General features: G+C 35.4%; 4 protein-coding genes across 6 annotated transcripts; all 4 read left to right on the forward strand.

Annotated features, from left to right (window-relative positions):
• The first annotated feature begins 2,032 nt into the window (after window positions 1-2,032).
• Window positions 2,033-4,637, forward strand: LOC111792202 (30S ribosomal protein S16-2, chloroplastic/mitochondrial-like). Its single transcript, XM_023673546.1, has 3 exons — window positions 2,033-2,242; window positions 2,397-2,442; window positions 4,038-4,637. The coding sequence occupies exons 1-3, from the start codon at window positions 2,110-2,112 to the stop codon at window positions 4,249-4,251; spliced, it is 393 nt and encodes a 130-aa protein (XP_023529314.1). The 5' UTR covers window positions 2,033-2,109; the 3' UTR covers window positions 4,252-4,637.
• Window positions 4,638-6,331: 1,694 nt separating this feature from the next.
• LOC111793992 lies at window positions 6,332-11,395 on the forward strand. Of its 3 annotated transcripts, none has more exons than XM_023676087.1 (8): window positions 6,332-6,417; window positions 6,517-6,626; window positions 7,074-7,192; window positions 7,471-7,553; window positions 8,862-8,983; window positions 9,927-10,091; window positions 10,267-10,360; window positions 10,958-11,395. In XM_023676087.1, the coding sequence occupies exons 2-8, from the start codon at window positions 6,599-6,601 to the stop codon at window positions 11,154-11,156; spliced, it is 810 nt and encodes a 269-aa protein (XP_023531855.1). In that variant the 5' UTR covers window positions 6,332-6,417; window positions 6,517-6,598; the 3' UTR covers window positions 11,157-11,395. The 3 variants fall into 3 exon arrangements, with proteins under 3 accessions (XP_023531855.1, XP_023531856.1, XP_023531854.1); XM_023676088.1 differs by having other exon boundaries at window positions 6,358-6,417; window positions 6,557-6,626; XM_023676086.1 differs by lacking the exon at window positions 6,332-6,417 and having other exon boundaries at window positions 6,424-6,626.
• Window positions 11,396-11,923: 528 nt separating this feature from the next.
• On the forward strand, window positions 11,924-12,610 carry LOC111792966. Its single transcript, XM_023674601.1, has one exon. The coding sequence runs from the start codon at window positions 11,924-11,926 to the stop codon at window positions 12,608-12,610; it is 687 nt and encodes a 228-aa protein (XP_023530369.1).
• A 1,730-nt stretch (window positions 12,611-14,340) lies between these two features.
• On the forward strand, window positions 14,341-19,970 carry LOC111793938 (translation machinery-associated protein 22-like). Its single transcript, XM_023676021.1, has 7 exons — window positions 14,341-14,617; window positions 14,731-14,820; window positions 15,734-15,786; window positions 15,864-15,945; window positions 16,031-16,098; window positions 16,188-16,271; window positions 19,543-19,970. The coding sequence occupies exons 1-7, from the start codon at window positions 14,470-14,472 to the stop codon at window positions 19,597-19,599; spliced, it is 582 nt and encodes a 193-aa protein (XP_023531789.1). The 5' UTR covers window positions 14,341-14,469; the 3' UTR covers window positions 19,600-19,970.
• Window positions 19,971-22,573: the final 2,603 nt, after the last annotated feature.

Raw genomic sequence — 22,573 nt, forward strand, 5'->3', positions numbered from 1 at the left:
TGTCAACTCTCATTTAAGTTTGACTATCAAACGAGTCAACCCAATCTTATCATATTTTACTTTAACGATTGTTTTGAAATTTAAGAATGTTTGACTTTGGTAATAGATGTTAATGATGTGTCGTGACTTGTAAATGTTTGATACTTATTATATGTATTGGAAATAAATATAATTTGGTAGTAGACAGTTTCAATTCTCGAGATTTATGAACTGTCTCCAGGAGAATTTTTCGATCCGGACCTTCCCATTAACATTATTTTAGAGTTTCAACCATCCGTTTGCTATCTAAGAATACCGTGATCGAGTATTATGAAAGTTATATTGCTCGAATGATGTTGCAAGAGCGAAATGAATGTATGCAAAATTTTGTTCGCTTTAAAGAAATATTATTATATTTGATAAACATATAAGAACAATAATTATAGTTTATCATATATATCATATGATATTTTATTATAAGTTAAATATCTAGATATTTACCTATTTACTATAAGCAATTCCCATTTATTACTATTTCCATATCTTTACCATTTATACATCATTTAAGTGCGGTGGTTTCAGCAAATATTCTCAAGGTTAAGCTAACCGCTAACGGATATTATATGTTTTGACTCGTTACGTATCGTCGTCAATCTCACAGTTTTAAACTGCGTGTTCTAGAGAGAGATTTTTACATCCTTAAGAACGTTTCGTTTTCCTCTTGAACCGAGTGAGATTAACTAGTTGAATTACGAGCAAAATTATTAAAAAAAAAAAAAAAAAAAAAAAAAAAAAAAAAAAAAAAAAAAAAAAAAAAANGTTGCTTACACATGCGTTGAATTCTCCATTCAAAGTCTAGTAGTTGTTGTTAGATGGTTAATGTAAAAATGTGGAACAACGGGGAGTCGGTGGTCTTTTCATTGGCTTTTTTAGGGTCGGTCAATACGGACCCTAATTTCCACGTCTTTGTGCCCTTTAAATATCTAACAATTCCAATTATTTTACATTTTTTTAATTTTATTTTTCTAATATATCAATCAATTTTTAATTCCCTAAAAAACATTTATATTATGGGAATACTATGTATTAATATTTACCATTTTAAGGTTTTATTTATTGAACATGATTTGTCGGATCAACATGTTTATAGTTGGACCATGTTTATGACTATAAATTTATTGATAAATTATCTCGACATGTTTTTTTAATAACTATTTTAGTTTTTTTTTTTTTTTTAAATTAACGCATTATACGCATTATACACTCATGTATTTATTATCGTCACGACCAAAATGATTATTTTTTTTTTTTGAATTTTAATATGTAATGGGTTATTTTTTAGAAAGTGTGTACAGTTGAATAAAATAAACGTTGAAGTTTAGAAGACAAAAAAAATGGTTTTAAATGTGATGTCCAACATTGGTTGGAGATGAGAACAAATCTTCCCCTAGCAGACGCATTTTAAAGCCTTGAGGGGAACCCCGAAAGGGAAAGCTTAAAGAAGACAATATCTGCTAGTGGTGGATCTAGGCCGTTCCAAATGGTATTAGAGTCAGTCACCAGACGATGTGCCAGCCTTCTCGCTGTTCCCCGAAGGGAGGTAAACACGAGGTGGTGTGCCAATAAGAACGCTGGACCCCAAAGGGGGGTGGATTTGGGAGCGGTCCCACATCGATTGGATAAATGAACGAGTGCCAGCGAGAGACGTGGTGTGCCAGTAAGGACGCTGGGCCCCAAAGGGGATGGATTTGGGAGTGGTTCCACATCGATTGGATAAATGAACGAGTGCCAGTGAGGACGCTGGGTCCCGAAGGGGGTGGATTGTGATGTCCCACATTTGTTGGGAGGAGAACAAATCACCCCTTTTCTACGCTAAGAGGTTATGGGCTTGTTTTGATAGGCCCAATGGCTGTATGTCTCATCTTCTTGGGCCTACGAGATGGAAATAAGCTTGCATCATCATGGGCCACATGATAGGTTATTGGGCCTAAACCGGTTCGGTTCAATTGATCCGAATGTGAAATGATAGATAACCAGGAGCCCCCTCGGGAGGGGAGGCGGCAGGCGCGACTTCGGATATATCTGTCATTTCAGTTTTTGGCGAAGTTACAGGGTTTTACGAGCTCAAAAATGGTGGTGAGAATTCGGTTGTCGAGGTTTGGATGTAAGAACAAGCCGTTTTATAGGGTGATGGCTGCCGATAGCCGATCTCCTAGAGACGGCAAGCATCTCGAGGTTCTAGGTTACTATAATCCCCTGCCAGGTTAATTCCTCTGTTATTTCCTTTTTTTGTTTTGTTTGTTTATTTCGAAAATGTGATTGATTACTCCCCTGCTAGCTTGGATGTTGGAGTTTAGATTCTCGATTTGGAAAACATTCGTTTTTTTTTCTCCATTGATTTGAGTAATTTTGTGCAGGTCAAGATGGCGGTAAACGAATGGGTCTTAATTTTGAAAGAGTGAAGTAAGTGATTTCTTTTGATTTAAAGCTTGTTTATTCTTGAATATCTACGATTCCCGAATTTAAATAGTGCATTGCAATTGTAAATACTAGTTTCCTTTGTCAGAATAGGATTATTTCGTCAATGTTTCTTCGATGGACTTTCAGGGAACCATTTCTTTGGCTAATATGCTTTCTTTGAATGATTCAACCTGTGGTTACATAGAGAATTACTAAAACGTTAAATTCTGTCTAGTCTAACAATTTAGGCTTTTAATTACAATATACAAAGTGGTCGAAACTTTTAGGTCTAGTGGTGAATCAACATGCTATAAAAAAAGAAGATGTCCTATTTGATAATAGAAAAAAAGGTCCTAAATTCAAGCTCATGTTATGATACTTTCCGTCCAATTATAGCAACTAGTCACACATTGTACTGTATGAGTCCAATTAGAAATTTGGCTACACCTGAGTGAAAATGTAAAAAAAGTGTCAATTGACTAAATTTATCTTTACTCGACAACTTAAGTTAAATAAAGTAAGCTTTTGAGTGCCCCAGTAGTTTAGTTGATTAGGTGTGTGAGAAGTGGTTCTCTATTTTCTTGTGGCGGCAAAGAATTGAAAAAAGTTGGTGGTTCTTTCTACATGTTAATGGCTGGAACTTCATATTGTAAGCTAAAGTTATGTCAGGAAGCAACTTAGTTGAGCAAGGAATTGAACTATGGTGCTGGCACCAACTTGTCACAAAGTAGCCAAGTGTGCGATTGTCTGATGGGCATGTCCATTGGTTAAGCCAGTAGGAAATGATAAAGTAGAGGGAGTGCACCAGTTAACTAGATACCTAAATTCAATGATCAAGGAATTGACTATCGAGATGATGGAGACAATGAGAAATCTTTACTTTGTAGAGCATCTATAAAATTTTATCAAATATCAATCAGTTTTCTCATTAGGAATGTAGAATCTTTTGTTTGCTTTCATTGCATTCCTAATTTCAAGTTCTATTTAATTGTTAGTAAAGATCTCAGAGGATGAAACTCGTAAGATAAATCTTTATCTTAGGATATCATTCCTATTATATGAAGGTATCATGCAATGCATAAAAGTAAACCATCATGTACAAGTCTTTAGCATTCAGCGTTTTCTCTCTAAATCGTTTCTACCCCTTCATTTTCCAAGTGTTTCTACCCCTTCACCCTCAAATCCAATTAAAAGGGGACCCTCCACTTATTTTCCAGATTATTCAGCGAGCGTGAGTTTGCTTCGAGTTTCAGCAGCCGATTTCCTTCGTTTTTCCTTTTCCTCCCCTTCCAATCGGCCTCCCACTCCCTTCTTAAGGTACCCAACTCACCATATCCCTCATTTCAAGCAAAAATTCAGGGTTGAAGCTGACCAAAACCTCCCTTGCATGCCACTGTTCTGTTACCTCTACCACCTGTCGTTGATCACAGATTACAGCCGGCGACTCTTACGTTTTTTGAAAATTTATTTATTCCCTTTTTATTAAAAAAAAAAAATCAGATACTACATTGACTGTGCTAGTCTCCAATTTAAAACTCATCCAGCACGATAGCATCTTAAAATTTGGAGTAACCATTTACTCCCTCCCTCCCTTTCAGGTATTGGCTTTCAGTTGGTGCTCAACCTTCAGATCCTGTGCAGCGAATTCTTTTTAGAGCAGGGGTACTTCCACCACCCCCAATGGTTGCAATGGCACGTAAAGGTGGACCACGTGATTCTCGTCCTGTTGATCCTCTTAGCGGACGCTTCACGACTCCACAGAAGGCAACTGATGATTCCAATAGCACCAAAGATGGGAACGCTGATTCGTAATTTTTTTTTTTTTTTCAGAAAAGCCTCTGAAACGCCCCGTTGTTCAGGTAATAGAGTTCAATAAATCGGTCGATTTACTTAGGTTGCAAGATGAATGGTTTTTTTATGGGAAATTATGAAAGGCCGAGTAGTTTCAGTTTATTCTGAAATACTAAGATGAGCCTATAGATATGATCAATAGCCAATCCCCAGTGCCAAGTATAGGGCCGTTGGACTTAGCCATTCCATTACTTCGAGAAAACATTGTCGTGTTGTTGTATCAATTAAAATGAGATAGGATTATGATTTTGCTTCCGGGGTAGCTTTGAAAACATATCTTTGTGAACTATTAACCATTTCGTTTGCCCGTATGTGCACTGTTTTCTCAGTTGAACTATCTTCTTCAATCCTGTCATCTCTTTGCGACTCTGATTACTCCCCTAGAATGCATATGAGACAATATTTTGCTTTCAGCAAATAAAGTGTGTTAAATTACCTTGTGCTGATAAACCAGAAAGCCTTGGCCCTTGATTCCTTTTAAATAGCATACAAGCATCGTCAATTCCGCATGTAGTTGGAACATTTCCTTGTGGGTTTAGGGTTCTTTCTTTTCGTTTATGCTATAGTTTCCACAGCTTGTTTCTGTTTCTTTTAAACTCAACTATATAATTGTGTACCCACTTTGTTTCAAAGGGCATCAACAAAAATTGTTGGGCGACCTTGTTTTCGTACTTAATGTTGATGTGTAGCCGAAAGATGATGGCAGGGTACATTTTTGTTTTAATGTTGATTGGAGATTTCTAATCGACATGGTAAGAAGAAGAATTACGGGTATTTAGACCGATTTTCGGGTTGAATGATTTATGGATTTTCTTGAAATATCAGTTATCATTAGACAATGGTAGAAGCTTCATTAGGGTTTTGTGATTAAAGAGTTTTGAGTTTGGTGATAACTTTCTTCGCATTGTCTCTTATTCTCTCATTTACGGCCTTCACATGATAATTTATAGGATCTTTGACTTGGGGTTTCTACTTGTTTTCTTATATGATTCTAGATGTTCAATCAAAAATACTTTTCAATTTAAGAATCGAATGACCTGATACAGATCGAACCGTATTAACAATTTCCTTTACGAGGAACTAAAATATATAGGAATTCATACTAAGTTTGCACCATCTTCAAAATTCTTAGTTTATTCATAATGTTCAACTCATATTCACTATATCACTTAGTTACGATTATGCACGTATGCAAACAATTCAACCTACTCATTTAAGTACACTACTAATTAACATTAACATGAGATTTATTCATGTACGATAAGTAAACTTAGATTTGTATGTTGAGGGAATCATAAAGACGTATCTATAGAAGGTTCGAACAACCATTGATTTATACTATCAGTTAGCAGTAGGCTTGAACTATTACAAATGGTGTCAAAGCTAAATAACGGACGGTGTACCAGCAGGGATGCTGACCTCCAAGAGGTGAATTGTGTGAGATCTCTCACCGGTTGGAGAGAGGAATGAAACTTGTGTGAGATCTCTCACCGGTTGGAGAGGGGAATGAAACATTCGTTATTAGGATGTGGAAAATTCTCGCGTTTTAAAACCTTGAGGGGAAGCCCAAAAGAGAAAGCACAAATAAAACAATATCAACTAGCGATGGACTTGACCTATTACATTTATGCTTTTTGGGAACATTGGATTTGTTGTCACCGAACCAAGTAAGAGACAATGTTTCTTATTCATAATGGAGTGGGCGTGTTTCTTCATGTGGTTGTATTAACTTCGTACCTTAATGATTAACCTCAAAGTTTGGTGGTTAATAGAACTTGGAAGCTGCTTCAATAGCTCAAGAACTCCAACAACAACGAGTTAGGTTAAATTTTGGGTTGGTTCATCTAAGTAATCTAAATAAAGTTCACAATCCAACCGAACATAACCTTCTATTTTTTTAAAATTATCAATGTATTTTTGAAATAATATTAAAAATTTAAAAGTATTTTTCAAACAAAATATTATTTGAACAAAAATAAAGTTTAAAAATGTTTTTTTTTAAAGACAATCGTGTTAATTTTGGCTAACTATTATCATTACTGTTTAATTGGGAAATAAAAGGTCCTAATCCTTACACTCTTCTTGTCTCCAATTGACTGGTGTGGCAGAAACAGCACAAGAAGACGAGTAAGTACTCCATTTTCATCCCATCCAAAATTTCTTGAATTCCAAAAAAGTAGAAATGGAAGCACTGATCTGTAATTTTCATCCATGGACAATTTCAAGGATCTCTACACCTTCTAGGATCACATCTTCTTTCCCGCAGGCGCGATTCATTGGCTGTCGGAGCTTCGCAAGAGCCCTAAAGATGGCCCACTCTGATGTACAGACTTCCGGTAAGGGAACATTCTTACTTTCCCGCAATGTGGCACCAAAGACACGAGTAGATTTTTAACCCTATTGATTCGTTTCTTTACTGTATTCAATTCTGCTTGAAATTTGTCTTCATTTCATTACTGACACGAGGGGGACGGCAATAAAGTGACGAATTGAAGTTCTGATGATCATAACTAATCAATAGAACATAGGCCTGGGATTATGATTCTTGAGTTGCTTTGATTAAAGATTTATTGCAGCATTTTGGAGTTTGAGAGAGAGGAAAACGTGACCTGCATTTATTGATTCTTATTGCTGATGGCTTGTTCTGATAAAACAAATATTAGCGACTAAGGATAAAACCAGGATTAGGCAATTGTTACAATTTAAATTGCAAGGTTGTTAACTCGTAAGTTCTGATTATGCTTGTATAATAGTAATACTAACATGGGAGTTGGACTTCTCAGTGGCTCAGCACCAGAAAGTCATAGTACCCAACAAAAAGGGTGAAAAACTTGTGGGCATACTTCATGATACGGGATCAGCGGAGGTTGTCATTTTGTGCCATGGTTTTCGTTCGAACAAGGTTTGCTTAAGGACTTGTAATACATTTTTCCTAGTTCGGTTAATTTCAAAACCATTCTATCAAACTTGTTTTTGCTCTTCCAGTTAAAATTTGGATTCTTTGAAGTTCTTATATGCATAGCTACTGTTATTATGGAAATAATGTGTGTTTCCCGTGCAAGCCACATTTAATTTTACAACCATCAAATTATTGCCTTTGGTGATTACACTGGGTGATCCAACTTGCTTATATGGCGTCACCTTGATAATCATTTAAAAGCTTTTGGTTTCTATTTTCAGGAAAATGATATAAGTGTAAACATTGCTAAGACATTAGAAAATGAAGGAATCAGTGCCTTCCGTTTTGACTTTTCTGGAAATGGGTAAGCCAGGTGTATATTTAGTGTAATATTTTCCTGTTCTTCCTCTTGTCTGGAATTTTATTAGATTAAATGCCTCGTGCCTCATTTTGTTGGCCTTTTTTAGGCTCTTGGATATTCTTTCATTTTGCTTGATGAATGCGTAGTTTCTCCTTGAAAAACTTACATATGGTCAGTTATCCTTGAATTTTTCCTGTAATAGTTTTTGCATTTTGAATGTTACTTTACTGGCTACATAAAATGGGGTAGGAGTATAGAATAGCTATAAGGGAAAGAGGCCAGCACTTATTTTTTGGTAAGGTATCTAAAGCACCTTAAAGTGTTGGCAGCTTTTTTTATAAAAAAAATTGTATCGTCAATCAAGGTAATAATTTGCCACCTCTATCACCCTTTTATAGACTGTGTCACTTTATGTTGTCCAATTGTCCTCTTTATTTGCTAATTGTATGTCATGTCATATTGTCATTTAGCTAATGCCATTAACAGCAAAAATTTCATAAAATAGAATCGTAATTCAGAATTTAATAGCACAATCATTTTTTTTTTTATAGTTTATAGATTTAGACACCGACTCAACCATCGGAGTTTAGGGACTAGACTTGCAATTTAATCTAAAGTTATCATTTGGCTCTTTTATCTAGAGGCATAGAATAAAGCATAAATGTCCAAATATGACCTTGAGACCAAGTTTTCATGTTATGCATGGTGAGCTGACGATGATCAAAATCAGTTGTTATTTCAGTGTTCTTTTACTGTAGGCATTGTTGGTGTTCATTATTTGAGCACCCTAATTTTTCATGGGCTATGGATAGATCAGCAAAAGGGAATCTATCGGTAATTGAAAAATTCTAAGATGATTTTTTACTACTATGGCAATCCTATGGGGATTATGGTTTGAGAGAAATAAAACGGTATTCAATGAGAAGCATGCAGTGTGGAAAGAGGTGTTTGATATGGCTAAACATTGTTCTTCTTGGTGTTCTTTATCTAAGTCCTTTCATAATTATACTCTAGTTGGTTCAGATTGGTATGATATTCTCTAAGCTCTTAGTGGAGTTTTTTTTTACTGTATATATTTTTTGCATCAATCCAAATGTTGCTCGTCTCAAAACAATCTATTGGCTGTGAATGGAAATTTTATGCGTCAAACCTCTTCTAATGCTGTGAATGGCGTCAACTCCTAGTTGAAGTTTTATTTTTTATTGTATATATTCGCTACATCAAACAATATATTGGCCGTGAATGCAGTATTGTAAATTTTTACACCAAACCTTTTCTCGAACTGGTTTTCTTGTGAATATTTTCTTACAGGGAAAGCGAAGGTTCGTTTCAATATGGTTATTATCATGGAGAGGCTGATGACTTGCATGCAATAATCCAATATTGGCGTGCAGCAGGCCGTGTCATAAGTGGAATCCTTGGGCATAGTAAAGGTTGCCAATTCCTTCTCTGTGCTCAACACCAAATAAGTTGTAGATAATATCTGAGGCCAAAATTATATTTAAAGTTGAAAGGGATCCATCTCAACTTCCAAGCTAGATTGTGATTTAGTAATTACTTTTTTTTTTTAATCTCATAGGCTAGGAATTGAATGATAGGTTCATATTGCATTGTGCATCTATATGGTAGAATGTGTTTTTATAATAATTTGAATCCAGGCCCTTACGAAATAATAGAGGAAAAGGCTATGAAGTCATTACCAGAGTACTGGGACTAAGTTTTATTTGCCTTTTAAATTCCCATTCCTTTAGGGGAATACTCGTGTTGCAAACAGAGTAGCCAGTCCGTGGATTAGTATTGTTTGACAATGTCAAGGGCATTAGGAGACGCCTTGCTATATTTCTCATGCTCTATAATATTGCATTACATATTTATTTTGACATTGATGCAGTTTCAACTTTCAAGCGTTGTAAAGTTTACATTGTTAGGAGCATTTAAGGATTCTTGATTTAGTATAGAAGCTCACAAATCTCTCGGGCAATTACGCTGTTTTCTGCAACTTTTTATTTTTCCATGATGCTTGGCTATTGAACACAAATGCTTGAAGTTTTCAAAATACTCAAGAAAGCAATTTAAAATGCTTAAGGGTTATCATTTGGCATTTTTATTATTATTATATATTTTCTAAAGGTGCTATATGACTATATGACCTTCACTGGATATCATGAACTTCACCAAAATAGTCTTGATATTTAAAGGAAGTTGCAGTGCTCTAAGCATGAAGTGAAAATTTGTAGTTGAATGTCTGTTTTGTTCAAGTATGTTTAACAGAGTATGGATACCCAGATCAACTAACACAATATTTCTGCTACTAAATTAACAGTTCTTGCAATTTCTTTCAAATAAGTGCTTTAATTATGAATAAATTAAATGCAGGGGGTGACGTGGTGCTTCTATATGCTTCCAAGTATCAAGATATCAATTTTGTTATCAATGTTTCTGGACGTTATGATCTGAAAAAGGGTATAAAAGAACGCTTGGGGGATGAATTTATGGAAAGAATTGAAAAGGAAGGATATATTGATGTCAAGAATAAGAAAGGTATCTATATTGCAATTATTTTCAAATTTTCTGGGTTGAGTTATTCTCCAGTCATATTTTCTGCAGTAAAACTTATGTCTCAAAAACTTTAATTGGGGCATTTCCATACATATGAAACAGTTTCATTGCATGTTTAAATCACTATTTGGTTAAAATTGTTTTTTTTTTTATTTAGGAAAAGTAGATTATCAAGTGACGTGGGAGAGCTTGAAGGATCGCCTAAACACTGATATGCATGAAGCTTGTCTTCTAATCGACAAAGAATGCAGGTAAGGGCGCGATCAATTCTCTTTACGCTTCCTTTCCTCATATTTGCTTTACTGCTTAATCATTTAGCCGTTCACTTTGAAAAGTTTGTTGAGATATTTCATTTGGACGTTTCTATTACTGTGTCATTGATTTAACTCTCTGGATGGCTCAAGTTGAGGATTGTTGGGAGGGAGTCCCACGTTGGCTAATTTAGGGAATGATCATGGGTTTATAAGTAAGGAATACATCTTCATTGGTACGAGGCCTTTTGGGGAAGTCCAATGCAAAGTCATGAGAGTCTATGCTCAAAGTGGACAATATCATACCATTGTAGAGAGTCATGATTCCTAACACACCAGCCATTTGTTAATGAGCCAAGCTTGACTCAATCTGTCTGACTCGTTGGCTCACTAGCCTAAATATAATTGTCAAGATATTTTTTTTTTTTTTTTTTTTAGATAAATGCTCAATCTTCCTCTGTTCTATAAGATATAGATTAAATAATAGGAAAGTTCGAAAATCTTATTGGATCAGGCCATATCTTTGTATAAACTCTCTCCCCCATATTTGGTGGGAACCCAGAAAACTTTTAACTGATTAATGATGATATTTGATAGGGTGTTCACAGTCCATGGATCTGCTGATGAAGTAATCCCTGTGGAAGATGCATTTGAGTTCGATAAAATCATACCGAACCATAAGTTACATGTCGTAGAAGGCGCCAATCATTGCTACACCTCACATCAAACAGAGTTAGCCTCAATTGTTCTGAATCTCATTAAAACAAGCCTGCCGCATTGCAAGGATGGTGCTTGAGCAAGTTCTTCCAGCCTGCATACAGGTTCCTGCTGGATCTTTTATTAGTTGCGCCCATGAATAATTACGTTTATGTTTTGCTGATTACGTTCAACTGATTTCTAATTCTGTGGTTGGATCGACCAAAGCTAATCTCCTTCCATTCGTTCCTCAATAATACAATAGATTTGTTCAATCAAATCTGAAGTGAGATTCAAACCTCTAAACTTCTAATCAAAAGATCTTTACGTCTTTTCCTATGTATAGACTGAGTTAAGTGGCTATAGACGTGAAATTCATTGCATCTTAGGTAAAGTTTAAAAAAGGGCCCTCCATAGAATCAACTCTTGAAAGTAATCATTTCTAATAATGAAATGGTTTTTCCTGCAATAAGATACTGAAAAATAATTAGATATTAATTTGCGGATTGACATTAAACCATCTTAAGGTTTACGAACTCAATTGAGCATTTTTTCGAACATTAAAATCATAAAAAATATACAACATGATCTTAACATAAAAATTTAAATTTAATGATCAACCTAGATTTTCAAATAAAAATATATTTGTCTTTCAAAATGTATTAAGATATAAACAGTAAATAAGCATGTTTTATTCATGTCCATCAAATCCAACCAACCCAAATTATTTTCCAGACAAATTTAAATAAAGGCACATAAGAAAAGTACTCTATAACTACAAAATTTCTCATCCTCAATCATAAAAACCTCCCCCAATCTCCACCATAAACCCTCCATCGCCACCGCCGTTACCGCCGCAATTCCGACATGTGGACTTATTTAGCTACTTGGATCACCCCCACCTCCCTCTTCATCCTCATCAACGTCGTCATCGCCACCATCGTCATCACTTCCCGCCGCCATCTCCACGACGGCCCCGCCCTCCTACGCCACCCTTCCTTCCTAGACAGAGTCAAGTCCTTCAACCTCTACCCCTACCACTCCGACCACCACCCCAATCCAGACCCTCCAACCCGACTCGACCGAGCTCCATCGGTGTTGGATCGCCTCAAATCCATCACCCTCTACAGATCCGATTCAAATCACGAACCGGAAACGCCACAGCCGGTAGCAGAACAGAGCCCGGAAAAGACCCACCACGACCATTCCGTCAGCCGGAGCAAATCCGACACCAAACCCCACGCTCCAACGACGAGCTTCCGGGCGAAATTGCAGAAATCGCTGAGCGAGAAGCTGTCATGGACGTCGTTCACTAGGGCGGATACAGCGGCGCAGGACGAAACAGAGGAATCAGTAAGCGAAATTGAATGGCGTCGTCCGGCGACAACGATGGCGGAGATTGGAGAACCAAAAACGCCGGAAGCTGCCGACGAGGAGGAGGAGGTGGATGTGAGAGCTGACGATTTCATCAACAAATTCAAGCAGCAGCTGAAATTGCAGAGGCTGGAATCTCTGTTGCGTTACAGAGACATGATTAAAGGCAAAAAACATTAAACCCCCTCTTTATCTTCTCACATCTGATCGAATTTTTCATTTCAGTTCTTGATTTAAACAAAAAAAAAAAAATCCCCCTTCTCTGTTTTTTTTTCTTGTACAAACTCTGTTTTGTGAAGTTTGTTGGTCTGATTTCGTAGGTTTTTCTGTCTGAATGGAACACAGCCGCCATTAATGGAACATAGCCGCCATTAATGGCGGAAAGAAATCGGATGTCGAATTAATTATCAGCTGTCGTTGTCGACGAAGATTAGCGAAATTTTGGTCCTTCCGGTGGTCGGAGTTGGACTGGATTGGGTTGCATTTATAAAAATTAAATTCGATCAATTTGCATTTTACTATTATAACCTTTTTCAAATTCACTCAATTTAATAAAATGGATTACTTTTAATGTCATTTTCTAAATCTTTTAAAATTTAATAAAATATAATTGATAATATTTATTTTAAAAATATATTTAAAAGTAAAATTAATTATAGGCTAGGGGTTTATTATTGCAATTTTTTTTAAAAAAAAATTAAGCTGTTTGTTGATAAATAAATAAATATAATTGTTGGAAAAATGATTAATTATTGGATATTTCTCAATTTATTTAGAATTGGTCGGTCCAATTACTATGGCGAATATTATTTTTTATTTAATATCTTTTAAAGACTATAATGTCACCAGATATTTATTATATATTGTGACGTTGACCTTTGTTTTTATATATATGTACTTATTTGGTACGCTCATATTCCAATTCTATGTTACAATATTCTTTTTATATGTTACTTTAAATTACTAGAGTCCGACTTTATCTTGACTCACATGCATTATATGGAGCGGTGTGAACAAAGTACACTATAAGCCTTCCTTGAGGCATATGTAGCTCTCGAACAGCCTCCCCTTAATCGAGGCTCAACTCCTTTCTCTGGAGTCCTCGAACAAAATACACCATTTGTTCGACACTTTAATCACTTTTTGAAGTTTTGGGCTGTTAAAAATCACGACTCTCCACAAAATGGTATGATATTGACTTTGTTTTGAGCTCCTCAAAAGGTCTCATACCGATGGACATGTATTTTACTTATAAATCCATGATCATTCCCTAAATGAGCAAACATGGGACTCACTCCCAACAATCCTCAACAACTCAAAATTCCTATAATTGAGCCACTGAAAATGAAGGTATAATTTGTTGGTATAGTTAGTGACTTTCAAAGACACAACATGAGCATTTTGGCCAGCATTTTGGCCAACCCTGAGATGGTCAAGGAGGACGAGGTGACCAAATTTCCTTTCCCACCGAATAAAAATTAAAATGGGATAATTAGAAATCACGGTAGCTACTCCTCGAGCCAAATTTATGTTGTTTTTGGTTCTCTGTGCATGATAAGTGTCACAATCACGCTCTTGCAGTAGCGGGATAACGATTTTGTGGCACTTGTACTAATCCAGCGAACAGGTCATCCATATGAAATTTAGACTTTGCAAACAATATAGACGTATGCTCGAGTCTAGAGTCACGTTTGAAAGAAAATATTAGAAAAAACAATGTTATAACTAAAAGCGAGTAGACAATAACAACTTCGACGGCATATATTAATTTAATATATTAATTTCAATAAATGATTGATATTTATGGTTTTCCATTAAAAAAAAAAAAAAAAGAAAGAAGACATGATTATTAGATAATGTATATACTTTAATGTAATTTAGAATATTTAGAATATTATATATTTTAGAAAATAACATTCCAACGCAACTCCTTCACTGTTCATTGCCTCTCGAATCTCATTCAGGCAACAAAGGGAAAGAGACCGAAAAACCCTGTCCGCACCGAAAGGGCGCTGAGAGGCTGTGCTTGAGGTGCTCCAATGGCGGATAAACCCCAACCGATACGCGTTTTGTACTGCCCAATCTGCAGTTTTCCGGCCGAGTATTGTGAATTCGGTCCCGATTTCGAAAAATGCAAGCCCTGGTTGATCCAGAATGCCCCCGATCTCTATCCCGATCTCCTCAAAGGTCATTTATATTCCCAAACCCTAAGAGTCTCTTATTTAGTTTCTCTCAATGTATTAATTGTTAGTTCAAATCCGAGTTTATCGACTAAATTTTCTTTCTTTCTCTGCCTGTAGAGGCCAATGGGAAGGAAGTTGGTGAAGTTTCTAATCAACTGCAGTCCACCTGTATCTCATCTACTGCTGGCGATGGAGCCGCTTCTTCAGGTTAGCTTGTCAAATATATTTATATATATGTGTGTGTTTATGCGTGAGTTTGTATCTATATGTGTATAGTTTTTTTGTTTTGTTGTATTTACATGCTAGGTTCACTTGAATATGTTGGAAGCTACTGCCCTCAACGTTAATGTTTTCCTTTTTATTTTGACTTTGTCGTGAAATTCTTACCAGGCTAATTCTACTTAGTTGTTTGAGAAACCCATTTTTAGCATTGCAATGTAGGGTAGTGGACCCTCGATTTACTCTCCAGTACTAGGTTGTAGGCGGGTTTTTTTTTTTGATATCGATGAGTGTCCGGGCTTGTGCATGCCCCTAAACTAATCTCACGAAAAAGTGATTGATCCTACTGCATTTAGTTGACATGGAAACACATAGGATATGAATTCCTAAGAAGGTGACCACCATGGTTTTGGCTGTACTTAATAAGCACTTTTGAGACCCTAGAACATTGAATAATCTTTTCCATTATTTCGACCTTACTCGAACATGGTATGTTCTATAGTTTGTACAACTCTGTCCTTGAATTCTAAAAAATAAATAATCTTTTCCATTATTTGGTTATGTGAGGAAAGATATAATAATATGATTACCTGCCTAGAGTTAGTGTTCCCGATATTGGAATTTTGCGGATAGTTGAAAATAGAACACTTAAGATCAGCAGGATTAATAAAGTAATCCCATTAAACATTTTTACCCTTTTGTCAGTTGGGTTGCGTTTGTATGGCTCTTCTCAATGTAACTTTTGATTTGATTGTCTTGTGTCTGACATCTTCTGCTTGTAATGTATTTTAACCAACATTTTCTTTTCCATTATTGTTTAATAATAATTTTATATTTGTTTGGTCTCAATGTACGACTTATAGCTCTAGTTACTCTTTTCTCTTTTGGTGGAGAACTGCAGCACCTAAGAAAGAGGAAGTGAAACGTCTTCCTGGTGGCAAGATAAAGAAAAAAGTAAGTTTTAAACTCAGTTCTGTTGTCACTCCACAGCAAGACGTGATGAATCTCCTCTGTTGGTTTTTTGCATGTAGGAGAAACAAGAAGTTGTAATTGAGAAGGTAACACGAAATAAGAGAAAGTGTATTACAACTGTTAAAGGGTTAGACCTTTTTGGTGAGCAATACTTTGTTTTCTTTCCCTATTTGCCATATCTTTATTGTTACAATAGTTTCCAATAACATTCTCTAACTGGATTTAGGAGTTAAACTTAGTGATGCTTCGAAGAAACTTGGGAAAAAGTTTGCTACGGGGGCCTCTGTGGTCAAGGTTATTAACTTCTGGTGCCATGATATAAGTATCTTTTTCTACTTTAGATGCCTCTTGATATCTTATCATCTGTTTAATGCTTGGTTTAGGGGCCAACTGAGAAAGATCAAATCGATGTTCAAGGGGACATATTCTATGACATTGTGGATTTCATTACTGAAACTTGGCCTGATGTAAGATTCTAATTCATCATTAATATTAGGGAGAAAAGCATATACGTGCCCCCCATTGCCTCTTAACTCATTCCAAAACCGTACTTGAATGTTGTTCTTTTACTCTTTACCTTATGTTTTTGAACTTGGTTTGATTATTTCTGATATGAATTGCACATAAATTATAGTGGATTCTGGACAGTTTTAAAAAATTGTGACATTTTCAACTTCTAATGCTAAGAAGAAGGTTGGTATTTTTTTTTGTTTTTTGTTGTTTTTTTTTTCCTTTCTGAAACTACTATATAAAAGGTCTATATTTAATTATATTTCTCGATTATATAGTGATTTAACACAAAGAGAAAAAAACAAACGAAAGAAACAACTTTATTGAAGATTTAGCTTTGTTGGTGCAACTGTATTTTGTATCCTGAGTTCTTAGCATTCACAGCCATTCGTTGATATTAAACTATTGTTGCATGCACAAGAGACACCCAGTTAAGGACTTCAATGTTGAATTGGCTCTATGTATATTAATGTAGCTCTAATGTTTGTATATAATGGTATTAATAACAAATATAAAGTCATGTGTTCTCCTACAAAATCAAAGCCCTATCTTCCCACCAATTTGATTCCCTTAATTCCCATCTACTAGCCACTTGGGTACAACTGAATAGCTACCACATCATACCCCCCCGTCTGCCTAACCATAAAACGAACTTGGAGATCTTGGGTTTGCTATTAGACATTGATGCTTGTCAGTTATTCCCCCAATTCTCTCCAATACAGAGCAGGGTCCGAAGTATCAAGTTGCTACGCTATAATTGAGTAGCCAGTGATGATTGTCAGTGAGTTCATCAAAAGTCTCAGATAGATTGTGTTTCCCATGTCTGGTGATTCGAACCAATAAGCACCACTTCCAATATTAGATTGCAGTTTCCTGGTTGTACATGTTGAAATTCCTTTGTAGATATGATCCTTTTGCAATATTACCACAATTCTTTTCTCAATTCCCTCCAATTTCTGATAAAGAAAAATCTCCGTCCAATTCACTAAGCTTTGGACCAAAGAAAATCTTGGCTCTCATTTTCATTGCGCGAGACAAAGGTAGTCCCATTAGGCTCATCCTCCACTGTGGCAATGTTACGCCTGTCCTATTCTCCCACCCTGTCTCTCTCTCTCTCTCTCTAAATCTTTGCTGGACCTTGGCATCAATTAAGCATTGAAGTTGGTGTCAGTTTGTGAATGGGTAATGGGTAGGCTCCTTCCTGATTCTTCTTGAAGAATTGGTTGAGTGGACTGGGACTGTAAATATTTGTAGATTGGTCCTTCAAAAATCTAGTTTGACCCTTTTTTACTTCATTGGAAAAATAATTGTTTGAGCTTTAGGCCTTAATCTTCAACCGTACTTAAGAGTATTTTAATAACCCTGCCATGTGTGTTGAGTTAATTATTCTTACCTCCCTGATATCTGGTTTGTAGTTATGTGCTACAATCTTTTTTAGGGTTATTGTTTTAGATGCATTACCAGCAGTTTCATTTTCTTAAATCTTAATGAAAACTTCTGTCTTTTAGAAAATAAAAATCTCAAAATTTTCGTTGATAGTCTCACAGATTCCTTTCTGGTGTCTGCAAATTCCCTGTACATTGGCCCTTATGGAGAGTTGAATTGTGATAGCAATGATACCGTGGGTTCTAGTTAACCTTGTAGTGATGACCATATGTTTGCCCATTCAAACCACATCGGACCCATAATCTTATGGCTTCCTTTAGCTTCTCAACCTCAACCATGCAGTTTGAGGCAGAGTTGATTGGCTTTGGATATCCAGCATTCAAAATTGTCCTTTTGAACGGAAGAATTCCAATCTTTCCTTTAGTGCACTGGGATTCAGGTATTCACAACTCGTTGCACAATTCCTTTGGTCCCTGCCGAGAAGTTAGGGGTAGGTGTTTTCCCACCTCACACTCTACCTCAATTTTAAATTGGAGACAAATTTCTCAATCACAACAATTTCTCAGGTTTGTCAATGATATTTACACTCTCGTTAGTAGCTGGTAGCTTCTGTTGGTCAGAATTGAACTTTCACTTCCATCGCTCCTGCCACCAAATTGACTTAAACAAGATTATTCCTCTTTTTTATGTTCTTTGACACACAGACATTATATTTAATTCTTTTGGGAAAGATGATACAGGAAATTCAGGAGGCCTGTTCTGTGTGCCAAGAATGCTGGCTTTCAACTACCCACGTCCGTCTCTCCTTCACTTTCTTCTCCCATTCCTTCTCTCTGGCTAATTCCGAATGTCCCATCCATAAAACTAACTAGAGTTATTATTGGACCTTTAGCCTTACGCATCACATTTCTACAATCACATTCAAGGCCATCTTACCAAAACTCTTTTCTTGATGGGTTACTCATTTTGGGCCCCTCTATACTAATATAGCATTAGTATACCATATTGGTGGCCTGGAAGGCCTATCCATTTTGTTCCAAGTAATTGTTGGATTTGGGTTCCTCCTTTTTCCCTTTTCAATTGGGTAGTGCTGTGTAGACCTTCTTGTAGTGCTAAAATTCAACACAGGGTGAGTCAAAGGATTATTTGATTGTACATACACTTATGCTTGGGTCTAGTGTGGTAGATTAAATAGATGGTACTTTAATTTTTGTCTTTTAACCATAAAGTAGGTTTTAACTTGGTTATTTGCCTCCCCCCCCCCCCGNATGGTCTTTTTCATCTACATGGGGCCTGGAATTGTCATGATGGAGGGAAGTTGCAAACAAATAATCGTTCAGAAGAAATTATAATATATCAACTAGGTCATAGATTAACTAGCCATTTCATTAGTGATACATATAGCTCCTCTGTAGATGTCTTCTTTTTTAACACCACCTTCAACTTGAACTTCACTTTTTGAACCTAGTATTTTACCCATTTTGCAGTCATTTACCAAGCAATAAGTAACAGTGAAATTAAAAGCAACTGTGTTTTTTTTTTGTTCTAATGTAAAAAATGGTGCCCTTTATATTTGCTTTCATATGTTTGATACTTGATGAGACTTCTTTTTGAAAAAGTTTTGTCAACGTTGCTTTTAGTATTTTATTGCTTACCTTATCTCCTTGCTAACTGTACTATCTGTTGTTCCTCTTTCATTTTTCCGTCCTCCTTCATCATCATTTTTTACCAGTCATAATTACGAGGACATAAGATATATTTGGAAATTTTTAGGGTGGAATCCAGTGGGATAGTGAGCTTGTTTAAATATTATAAATGCCTCTTAATCCGTTGTTGTAACAGGTTCCTGAAACTGCAATTTTCTTCCTCGAAGATGGGAAAAAGGTTCCTGCTGCTTGACAAGGAAATCATGGCAAACAAAAGTTGGGACTTTTGACATCCTTTTCCCTACTTGTGCGAGTCCTACTAAGATTCGACAAGTGGCCATTACAGTTCTTTTTTTTTGTTAAAGTTCCAAAAAGCTATGTATTGGATCATGAACTTTTTGTCCCACTTTCTTCAATCGTTGTAGCGTTTCCTCAGGAGATAAGCTTATTGATTTTGTCCTTTTTATTTATTTAAAAAGAAGAAGAAGAAGAAAAAAAAATCTTGGTCAATGTCTGTTCTAACTCATGAGTTCTCTGTATAGAGGTCTATCCTAATCTTGTATTCTTTTTCATACACTTCACAGAAATAACTCAAGACACGTGTCTCTCCATATTTCCTCCCCACTTATTCGAAGTGCAAACTGATATCGTCTCTTTTGCAGTTGGGAACTTGTCAAAGCGTTGTTTTCAGGAACAGTAAAACTTGACAGCTTGTATCATTATACTCTGCTTTATGGGTAAAGGGGAGTGTAACACTAGAAATTCAACAAAACAAATTATGGTCGAACTTGATTCGTTAATTGTGGCATATATTTTGTGCATAAGAACCTAATATGTTGATGTTCAATGGTTGCTTTGCTTAGCCTTTTAGCATATGGAGGAGCACTAAGGAGATGATGCTGGTGAAGAAACTTTTGAAGTCCCATCTGATTATGACACATTGCGTGGTCAAAAACCAAGGTAGAGTTCTGAAAAACCCTTAGCTCAATTAGTGTCCCTTTAAGGTAGGATGTTGAGAAAGTCAATCCTGGTGTGGAGGGTCACATTTTGGAAAATGCCCTGATTTGATAGGATAGTGCAGGTCTGCGGATGTTGTCTGCCTTGTTACAAAAGAGCACAATCAAAACTTGTTTGTGTGTGCGTGTTGTCGATTAGGTAATAGAATAGAATATAGAAAGCTGACTTCTTCTGGCCCTTTTGCGTGCGTGTTGAGTGTGTTATTATGGGGCGCTGTGCGCTGATGGATGGTCGGCGCCTGCTTGTGGTTGGTATTGCAAGCTACAGAGTTGGCATTGCATTGGTACAACAAGTCTTATTATAATACTGTTCTTTTGTGGTATTTGTGTGTGTGTGTGTGTCTGTGTGTGTGTGTGTCTGTGGGTGTGAGTGCCCCTTTCTCTTCCCTTTGCTTCCTTTCTAATAAGCTACCGAAAGTGTTTTACATTTAGCGTAGTTTGTGTATTATTTGAACCTGAAGAAACTGGATGAGGCCAAGCCCCTCTTTCTTAATTTAGGTTTAATATCCTAAATGCTCTCTTATCTTTTAAGCAATTCTCAATAGGCAGATTTTTGTTGTATTTTGAATTATTGTTTCCTTAATTTATTTGTTCCTTGTGGCATGTCATGTGTCCGAATATCTTCATAAAATAATAACTTAATATTCCATTAAATTACAAATTTAGTCTATGATCGACCAAGAATTTGGTGTGTATTCATCATTAAATATTTTGATACCATCATTTGAGATTGGATTTTATTAACATAATCTTATTGGACGGTGACTTTTTTTTTCTTTTTTTGGTTGGAAAAATATGATCCGATTTGATCATCAAAATCTTGTTTTTTAAAAGAAGAATAGTTTTATGATAAAAAAAATAAATTATTAAGTTAATTTCAATAAAATAAAAGAAAATCCCATCTGGGTTTCTCAATATGACATTTCTTTTTCAAAGATTTCATGTCATTCTCATAAAATCTCCTACTTCTTCACCCAAATCTTCGATTTTACTGTTTATTGGAGAAAATAAAATGGTATGGGGTTGGGGGACTTAGCATTATATTTTCAAATATTCCTAATTTAGAATGGTATCAATTATATTAAACATAAAATTCAATTTATATATTAATGAATAAATTATTTTATAAACTTTTTTAAAATATCAAAAATCTACTAAGCATATAGACGCGTAATTGAAAGTTAAAAGGACCTTCTAGATAAGAATTTGAAAGTTTAGGGACTAATAGACTAATTTATACAAAAACCCGAAGGTAAAAATAATAAAAATAATAAAAAAAAAGAGAAAAAAATAAAAAAGGTAAGATAAACAAAGAAACAAAAAAGGTAGCTATGTAATGTTGTAGTGTAATTTGAGAGCAATAGCTTATAAGTCTCCAACAAATTTAAGTTCAAACTCAAAGATCTTATTATGCTCATCGTTGACTCTTAACTTCTAAGTGATTTCCACATCAAAACCAATTCTATAATTATTTCATTAACTTCTACTTAATTAATTAATTAATTAACTAATAATCCATAATCAAATTTCAAGTAAACACTCTTAAATAAAATTAACAGGGGTAGGCACTTCTCCATTAATTTTATTGACAATAATAATAATTATTATTATTATTATAATTGCTATGACTTTATTACAATTTATTATTTATATTTATCTAAAAAAAAATCAGAGAAGATAAACATTATGCATGCAACTTTGTAGAGCTCACAATACAATTGGAACACTCAAATTTTAATTATATGTTGAAACTTTGTGTAATCTGAAAACTCATATTTAATTGGTTGACTATTGGAATACATTAAATAAATTAATACAAAGTAAAAAAAATACCTCTCTCAAAATCTAAACGTATCTTTGAACAAAAATACAATAATACTATTCATAATTTTCCACACGTTATGTATTATTTAAAAGAAAAAAAAAAGTGGGTTTTCAAAGATATATAAATTTGAACCTCAGTGAAAATCATATATTCTAGGTCAATACGTGATTCAAGTCTGCCACCCAAATCTTTATACCATCATCATCAATTGATATCTCGGGTTTTAGCGAGGGAGCATGGTGCCTATAGAACCCGTTGGATTTGGATGATGTATTGACTCGGGGATTCGGGTTTATAAACTAATTTAGTTTATTGCTTTATTGACTCAACAAACAATATTTTTTATTTATTGAAACCAATATTGTTGTGACATTTAAAATCATGTT

The sequence above is a fragment of the Cucurbita pepo genome, chromosome LG04 (assembly GCF_002806865.2).
Source record: "Cucurbita pepo subsp. pepo cultivar mu-cu-16 chromosome LG04, ASM280686v2, whole genome shotgun sequence".
NCBI classification, from domain to species: Eukaryota; Viridiplantae; Streptophyta; class Magnoliopsida; order Cucurbitales; family Cucurbitaceae; genus Cucurbita; species Cucurbita pepo.